The sequence below is a fragment of the Miscanthus floridulus genome, chromosome 1 (genome assembly GCF_019320115.1).
Source record: "Miscanthus floridulus cultivar M001 chromosome 1, ASM1932011v1, whole genome shotgun sequence".
In the NCBI taxonomy this organism is placed as follows: Eukaryota; Viridiplantae; Streptophyta; class Magnoliopsida; order Poales; family Poaceae; genus Miscanthus; species Miscanthus floridulus.
In genome coordinates this window covers 44,025,661-44,034,109 of record NC_089580.1, presented here as the reverse complement: position 1 = coordinate 44,034,109, position 8,449 = coordinate 44,025,661, and the positions used below count along the sequence as shown (strand labels likewise).

At 49.1% G+C, this 8,449-nt stretch overlaps 2 protein-coding genes across 2 annotated transcripts; one reads left to right on the top strand and one right to left on the bottom strand.

Annotated features, from left to right (window-relative positions):
• The first annotated feature begins 1,286 nt into the window (after positions 1 to 1,286).
• LOC136481833 (uncharacterized) lies at positions 1,287 to 6,331 on the top strand. Its single transcript, XM_066479120.1, has 9 exons — positions 1,287 to 2,112; positions 2,473 to 2,594; positions 2,717 to 4,020; positions 4,107 to 4,355; positions 4,447 to 4,613; positions 4,921 to 5,000; positions 5,085 to 5,232; positions 5,468 to 5,617; positions 5,715 to 6,331. The coding sequence occupies exons 1-9, from the start codon at positions 1,738 to 1,740 to the stop codon at positions 5,958 to 5,960; spliced, it is 2,841 nt and encodes a 946-aa protein (XP_066335217.1). The 5' UTR covers positions 1,287 to 1,737; the 3' UTR covers positions 5,961 to 6,331.
• A 796-nt stretch (positions 6,332 to 7,127) lies between these two features.
• LOC136481824 (uncharacterized) lies at positions 7,128 to 8,029 on the bottom strand. The gene has a single exon (XM_066479111.1). The coding sequence runs from the start codon at positions 7,903 to 7,905 to the stop codon at positions 7,525 to 7,527; it is 381 nt and encodes a 126-aa protein (XP_066335208.1). The 5' UTR covers positions 7,906 to 8,029; the 3' UTR covers positions 7,128 to 7,524.
• Between the last annotated feature and the right edge of the window lie 420 nt (positions 8,030 to 8,449).

Genomic DNA, 8,449 nt, shown 5'->3' with positions numbered 1-8,449 from the left:
CGAATAAGGTATACTCTGCGGTGGGAACACAGGCTCTTAGTCCAGAAGGTCTTTTTTTTTCCACAAGGCTTTTAGTCTAGAAGCTCAGTGCTATCGTGTTGATGGCTTTGTCAACAGATGTGAGCTCCTTCTCCTTTTGCTTCTTTTTTTTTTCCTTTTAAAAAATTACGAATTGAAGAGATGTAGTAGTAAGAGAAAAGGCAGCAATGCAAAATTTCTGATTGATTCCATCCTCTATGCAAGAACTTGCAGATGCAGCCAGGATGGTCTGACCAGAGTCACCAGACCAGCGAGTGTGTGACCTTCCTGCTCACTTCCAAAATCCAAACAGAGGTTATCCATCCATCCGATCAAAAGAAGGCAAACGAAGACCAGCGTAGACCTGCTACGACCTTTTCGTCGCCATTAGCTTCGGGTTTACTCCACCCGTCAGATTTGACCAAAACAATTGCCACTAGTACTACACGAGACGATTAGTACTTTTCCTGTCATTGCAGCAGCAGAGGCATCTTTTCCTCATTTCTTGTCAGAGCCGCACAGGAGATTATTACCGATGGCTAACCGCTGCGTTATTACCATCTTGGAAGAGGGTTAACCATCTAATGACGGTCATTTCGTGATTCTGACGTGACACCCGATGTGACACCCCAAAACTTTACACCCTGGAACTAAACAAGACTTAGTTTCTCCCCAAAAGTTTACATTTTGTCCCATCGAATATTTGAACACATGCACGAAGTATTAAATATAGACTAAAAAATAACTAATTACACAGATTGCAACTACTCTGCGAGACGAATCTTTTAAGCCTAATTAGTCCATGATTTGATAATAAATCGTTACAGTAATACATGTGCTAATAACATATTAATTAGACTTGATAAATTCGTCTCGTGGTTTAGACGACGCCTTAATCTACTAAGTGCCCCCCGCTAATCCCACACGCCTTTTCACCTCGTGCACCACTCGTCAAAAAAAACATCCGGACAAGTTAACAAATCCTAATGTAAGGGCTCTAAATAAGTCACCTACTTATAAGTTAAAAAGTGAAATAAGTGACTTATTTTGTAAAACATCACCGACTTATAAGTCACCCTTGTTTATAAGTTTTAAGTTAGTTCACCCTTGCTTAAAACTTATAAGTCACTGATTTTCAGTCACCCGACTTATGAAAACCTAACAGGCTCTAAATACTCGGATTCGACACTGTATGTGTACAGTAGTGTACGTAATAATAAATAAAATAAGAAAAGACGGGAAAAAAAAGGCGGCAGGCGAAATGCGCAACGGAACGGTGTGAAAAGAGCGGTTGCTGGCAACCTACCCAAATGGTCGGAGAGAGAAACCGCAGCAGCGCAAGCAAGCGAAGCGAGGGAGGGAGGACGGAGGAGAGAGAGAGAGGGAAACCACAGAGCCAGCCAGAGGCGGGCAGCAACGGGCACGAACCGGCGCGACCTCCCAGGCGGAGAGGGAGGGAGGGAGGGACGCGCTCACACACACACAGAGCAACGACGAGCAACGGAACAAGAGGGCGCCCGCGGCGAGGGGGAGGAGCAAGCAGGAGGCGGGCGACGGTTGCCAGGCAGGAGCACCGGTCCAACGGAACAGGACGCGGCGCCCGAGCCACAGGACAAGAGCACGGGTCGGGGGGCAGGGGTGCCCATGGTCACGCACGCCGCTGCATCCGCCCCCGCCCCCGCCCTGTGAGTCGCCGAGCGACGCCGCGCGGCCGTGCAGATGAAGGTGTCGTCCAGGAAGAAGCAGGCGCCGCCGACGCATCAGTCGCAGCAGCGGGAGGAGGCGGAGGAGCAAGGGTCGCCGGCGGCGGCCGAGGCCATGGACGACGCCGCGGCGGTCGTCCAGGAGGAGGAGGCGGGGTGCTCGGGGAAGGCGCCAGAGGCGGAAGCGGAGGGGAGGACGGTGGTCGTCGGCGTGCGCGCGGACGACGCGGAGAGCCGGGCGCTGCTCACCTGGGTGCTCGTCAATGTGGCCGCGCCCTTGGACCGCGTCGTCGCCGTCCACGTCGTGCTGGCGTCCGCCGCGGAGGCGATGGCTGCGGTCGACTTGGAGGCCATGCTCGGCGTCTACGAGGGCTTCTGCAACCTCAAGCAGGTCGCTGCTCTCTGCTCCGCGTTCTCTCTTCGCCTTGGCTCCCTCCCTCTCCTGATTCCATTTCGCGCTTGGCTAACGGATACTCATTCCACGCGGGCGTACGATTGGTTAAATTTTGGCACAATCTCAATTTTTGCCCTGGCTTTTTTACATTTATCGTGCAAAAAAGATGCAATTTTCACTTCATTTATGGCCTGCCTTCTATGACCCAGTACAAGTTCGCTTTGTTTTTGTACCGGATTGAAGTCCTTTGCCCCCATTCTCCCGTGGCTTTGCCGCTGCGGTGAATTCGCCTGAAATTTCTTGCTTTCTCTAGGTACTAGTAGTACTCTGTAACTTATCTTGGTGCGTGCTGCGCAGATCAATCTAAAGCTGAAGATTTGCAAGGACTCGTCGGTGCGCAAGGCGCTAGTTCGTGAGGCCAGCCTGTTTGGGGCCGCCAAGGTTGTCCTCGGCGTCGCCAAGAAGAGGCGTGTGATTTCGTAAGTAAAGTGCCACCGGCATTGGATGCTCAGTGGCTTTCCACTACGGAAGCTATATAAGCTTTTCTCATTCTATCATTACCTCCACTGCCCTGTTGTAAACGGCTCTTTGCATTCTTCAGGTCCTCGCATTCAGTTGCAAAGTACTGCGCAAAGAAGCTGCCCGCAAAGTGTGCGGTCCTTGCCGTGAGCAATGGCAAGATCGAGTTCCGGAGAGAGTCGAGTGTCCATTCAGGCAAGGTCTCAGCAGAGGTTCTTCCGTGTGGTGATGATGAGATGTATTGTGTAGTGCCCTTCCAAGCCCGTCAGGCTAAAGGGGGCACACTATCTTTACAAGAACCTAAAGATGGTGGTGAGGGTGACACCACGCGTGATGTTGGCACCAAGGGAAGTGAATTGGAGGACACCATCAAAGACGAACAGCTGGTCTCAAGCGTGGTCCCTGCGGATTTGTCAACGGGTCAGGTTGAGATCGATGCAGATCCTTCTAGTAGCAAGGCTGAAGAGCCAATTGTTGAACAGAGAGATGAGATTGCCGAGCTTCCAGGTAAGGGTGCCAGTGTGTTGTACTGTGTGCTTCCTGGGAGAAGTAGCGATTCTGTTGCAAGTACATCTAGTAGGCAAGACCATGATTCAGTGGATCTTCCATCCGAAGGGGCCGGGGAGCTATATTGCTTATTGCCCCCCAGGAATGGCCATTCAGTCAGGAGTACTGGTGATTCTAAGCGTTCAAATGCAAGTCAAAAAGATGATAAACCAGCCAATCCATCACTGGAAGGAGATGGTGATCTGTACTGCTGGCTGCCGAGGAGTGGACGACCCGGTAGGAGTTCTGGGGGATCCAAACGTTCTGTTGGTATAAGAGGTATGATTAGGCGTAGCAGTAGTTTCTCCAGTGATATCAATCTGAACTCAGAGACATCACCTATTAAGAAGGATGGCTCGGTTAGCATGACTACCACTGAACGGAGTTCTTCTGCTGTATCCACGGAAGCTGAGGACTCACCGAAAGACACTGCACGAAATGCTGAAACACCCTCGAGTTCTCCGATGTCACTGAGACGGATGATAGAAAGAAGACCTGACCGCTGTCACCTCCATAGAAGAATCTTTAGACATCATAGGAGTTCATCTTTGGAATGGGCAAAAAACTCAATGGTTCAATGGGCAATGAGACTTCCGAGCCGATACAGTTCGGTCCACCCAGATGGCAAATCATTGAAATCGGATGCAAGTCCAAGGTTGAACTGTGATTCTGAAACTGAATCCACTACAGCTGTTGAGCCAGTATCAATGTTTTCTTTCGCTTTCTATGATGTAGTATGGCCTCCCAGTGAATTGGAATCACTTCGAGAGAAGTATTCTTCAGTTTGTAGGTTGTTTAGTTATGAAGAACTGAAACTTGCAACGGCCAACTACACACCTGGTAATTCCCTCTTACAGCAGCGTACTTTGGTATACATTTTTCTTTTAACAAGTTCAAAAACTTAACTTTCTTTCAAGGTGATGTAGATATGTTAATTGGGAAGGGTGGAACCAGTCAAGTTTTCAAGGCACGACTCGATGATGGAACATTTTCTGCAATAAAGATTCTGAAACCATCGGTTGATGCAATACATGAGTTTATTACGGAGATTGAGATTGTAACCAGCTTGCAACATGAGAACATTGTTGCACTAAGGGGATTCAGCTTCGAGAACTGCAACCTTGTGTTGGCATATGATTACATGCCGCAAGGGAGCTTGGACAAAGCTCTTCATGGTAAGCTTCAAGATGTAACCAATAACTATCTCTTCAGTCATTAACTTTCTTGCTAGCTGGACTCTTATCTGTAACTGTCACTGATCTTCAGGAAAGAATGATGACATGGATTTTCTTATCTGGGAGAGGAGAATTAAGATAGCAATCGACATTGCAAGAGCACTTGAATTTCTCCATCTTGGCGGCGTGACTCAGTCTGTGATCCATGGAGATGTGAAGTCTTCAAATATCCTCCTTTCAGAGGATTTTGGGGCACGGGTAAATATTCAACCTGGAGCTATAAGTAGGACACAAGTTCATGCATCCCACAATCTAGATCTATGTAGTGAATATATTTTTTAAGTAAGGAAAAAATGTGAGACATGTGGGTTAATTAGTTAGCTTGATATGTAAGCAGTGATGCATTGTAACAACCATTAGTAACACCAGTTGTCAATGTTAATTCTGGTTGTGACATCATTGCCTTTTGGAAACTCCGGCTCTGTGATTTTTGTAACAACCATTAGTAACACCATTTGTCAATGTTAATTCTGGTTGTGACATCATTGCCTTTTGGAAATTTCAGCTCTGCGATTTTGGGTTAGCAAAGCGAGTGTCAGCTTCGACTCCCCACCTAACATGTACTGACATCACCGGAACTTTTGGGTCTGTATCCATCTTTGGGCTCTGGTTTGCTGTTATGTTAGCTAACAACAAATCTGTAGTGGTTAACAAACTACTCTTGTACAGGTACATGGCACCCGAATATTTTTCGTACGGGAAGGTCAATGAGAAGATTGATATCTATGCATTTGGAGTTGTTCTACTGGAGATTATTTCAGGAAGGAAACCCATTACACCAGGAAGTGCAAAGGGTCAAGAAAGCCTGGTCGGTTGGGTAAGTGCTTTACAACTCTCTGTTTGTTATGCAAGCTGTCTTGATCAGTAACATGCCCTAACAACAAAACTGTATCCACATGTTGCTTGCTGATTAATTCGTTATTAAGTACATGTTGATGATATTAAAGTAGAATCGGTACTATGATAACTGCTGCTGCACATGAGAAAACAGCTATTTCTTCTCTCTTTTTTTCTAATAATAATAATAATGTAGTGTTCGTTCTTGGTAACAGGCGAAGCCTTTATTGTCCAGTGGAGAAATTAAACAACTGGTTGATCCATTTTTGGGGAACGATTACGACTGCGATGAAATGGAGAGGATGACGCTCGCTGCTTCGCTTTGCACGAGAACATCTTCTCATTCTCGACCTGAAATGTCACTGGTAAGAAAACATGGATGTCGACTTGCAATTCCATAAAAAGAAAAATGGCTTGCGTTGCAGAACTCTGACCCCAAACACCCTGCAAAACCAAACCCAGGTCCTGAAACTCCTCCAAGGGGACGACGAGACGATCGGCTGGGCGAGGACGCAGGTCACCGCCAGTTTCGACGGGTCCGACGAGGAAACCACGGCAGAGGCCCTTGACGTGAACATGCAGTCGTATCTGAACCTCGCGCTTCTTGGAGTGGAGGAGGACGACACGCTGTCGCACTGCGGCAGCACGGAGCGCACAGTGGACACCTCGGCCGACGGCTACTGGAGCAGATCGTCGAGTTTTGATTAATGACTAGCACTGGAGATCTCTGATGCACCATAGTAGTAGTAGTAGTATGTACAGCAGGTTTCATGTGTTTGGTGGTGATTGGTGAGATGATTGTTTTTGTTGAGATCAGGCGGTGGGAAGTGGACAGCTGCTGCTCATTTTAGGTTAGTTGGCAGATTTGGCACTATGGCAGTGTTGCTAATTTGCAGCATGTTCGCTTGTTGGTTTCAGCTAGGGCTTATCAGCCAGTTAACAGTGTTTTCCTCTCACAACAAGCGAGCACCAGCCGAGCTTATCAGCCCAGAAAGCAACCAGCGAACAGGCTCTTGTTGGTTAGGAGTTGGTTCTGTTGTACAAGTAGAAGATCTTACTTACCCTGCTGGCACTGTGTGAAGCCCTACGATGCAATTGGTTCGTATCTGTATATTATCTTTGCGGTGCATGATTCCAACGTGAGAGTTTGCCAGTGAACAAAACAGCAAACAAATCTCTTTTTCTCTCTTCTCAAAGTATTAATGCAAGAACCAGGAATATTAGAGATGCGGTTGTGCTACTGTAGTTGACAGTCGAGTAGTCAGCCCTACTTTTTTTAGCCATGGAATAATGTTTTTCTCTCACAACAAATTAGCCCTATAAATCAGCCACAGCAGCAATAAGTTTTGCCGAACAGTGCCGAGGATTGGAGCGATGAAACATGTATAGTAGGCAGCATCAGCAAGGGGAGGAGATTCATTCATGTTCTGTTTACCTGTACCCCAGTCTCCAGTAACGGAGCATGGGGGTACCTGTATAGTAGCCCACTGTGCTGTAGTGTGGACGGTGTGCGTTGGAGCCTTGGAGGCACCAGACCCACTTCTCTTTTGGACCTGTGGGGCTCCCGACGGGCCCAGCGAACGCGTTAATGACGGGTCGTCCCGGACAAACCTGACAGCCCAATGAGCGCTGACACCCAGTCTCTGCCCAGCCCAACACAGGAGTGAAGTCGGTGAGAACTGGAAAGTGCTGGTGAGTGAGTGAGTGAGTGATGAACACGTGACCGTGCCGGAGATATGTTAATTAACATAGCTAAAAATAGAAGTGATAACAGATTTTGCAGTTCTGGTGACAGAATGAGCATTGCATGCAGAACCAGAACAACAATTCAAGGATAGAATATTACAGGAGTTGTCAAGTTGAGATTCACCGGTATTCTTCCTTGCTTGACGGTGAGCGCTGGGCGGGTCCACCAACCCTAACTGCCGAGTTGAGTCGGTCCACCGTCCTCAGCTTAGAGTTGGTTGGGCCTCTAAAAGGCTTGTGTTGAGAGCCCATGCACATGGCTGGGCTGGCGGCCTAGGTTGCGCTACCAGAAAAAGGCCCGGAGGCGGGCACTCGACGCGCTTCCGGGCGAGCCAAGGCGACGACGACGACGACGACGTGCTTACGGCCGCCAGAGCGTGTCGTGTGTGAACACGGAACGTGTCGTGTCCACATCATCCACAGCTAGTACGCACTGGATTCTCTCTGTTCAAGTCGACTGTTCATATACGAGTATCGGAGGATCACATACATACATTTGATTTCTACTTATATATCTACATAAAGATTAAACGATCTTATTCTCGGCGTACAGCAGGCAGAATTCAGCGGCGTCGTCCTTGGCGGCGCCGGCGCGTCCTCCTCCTCCTCCCCGTCCCCGCCGCGTGAAGGGCAAGGGCATCAGCGCCAGCGACGTGGCGAAGCGCGCGGACATGGACCGCCGGTGCGACGGCGATGGCTGCGGGGCTGCCGCGACCGACGAGGAGCCCCGCCGGCACGACGCGGGGGCCAGCGTGCCGACCCGGGCTGCGGGAGGAAGCGCCAGCCTCGGAGTAGTCGATGGAGGGGCACCTGCCGGGTCTTGCTGCTGCTGCTTGGGGATGCCCGGCTGCACCTCCCACTTGAACGGCACGGTGCCCGGCCTCTTGAACGACTCGTCCAACGCCATGGCCTCTCTGTCTGGAGTCTGGGCTCTGGTGCTCTGGTGAAGTGGAGCTGTATAAATGCCCACCGAGTGCACCTGTTCGCAAAATGCTCCCTGTGTTCTTCGGTTAATTGGCTGAATGAAAGCTACTTGGGCGGTTATTATCCAAAGAAGCGGCAACACGCCACAAAAACTCCAAATAAAAGCAGCTGACGTGGACATGCACGCACTAGCACCAGCTGTTTATCCAGGACGGCCGGCGTGCACGCCGTGGTGGTCTCCAGCTCCATCCATGTAGTGTGGCTCGCCGGCGATCACGCGTTGACGCGCAGTTGAGATAGGCAGTAGGTAGCCGGATTTGCTAGTTTTTTTTTCCAGCATAATATATGCATGTTGTAGAGCCGGCGCCGCCAAATCTTTGAATCGTTGGGCTTTCGTCGACGTGGCTAACACCATGATTAAAATAAGAGTTTGTCTACCCAACGACCATGTGTTTCAATAAAAGATAGCATATGGTTGTTTGCTAGCTACAAAACACACAATTTATAATAGAGGAAAAATCATGTGT

Coding starts and splice junctions, on each gene's coding strand:
- LOC136481833 (XM_066479120.1), top strand. CDS start 1,738: ATGAAGGTGTCGTCCAGGAAGAAGCAGGCGCCGCCGACGCATCAGTCG. Junction 4,021..4,106: donor AACGGCCAACTACACACCTG/GTAATTCCCTCT, acceptor AAGGTGATGTAG/ATATGTTAATTGGGAAGGGT. Junction 5,618..5,714: donor CTCGACCTGAAATGTCACTG/GTAAGAAAACAT, acceptor AACCAAACCCAG/GTCCTGAAACTCCTCCAAGG.
- LOC136481824 (XM_066479111.1), bottom strand. CDS start 7,905: ATGGCGTTGGACGAGTCGTTCAAGAGGCCGGGCACCGTGCCGTTCAAG.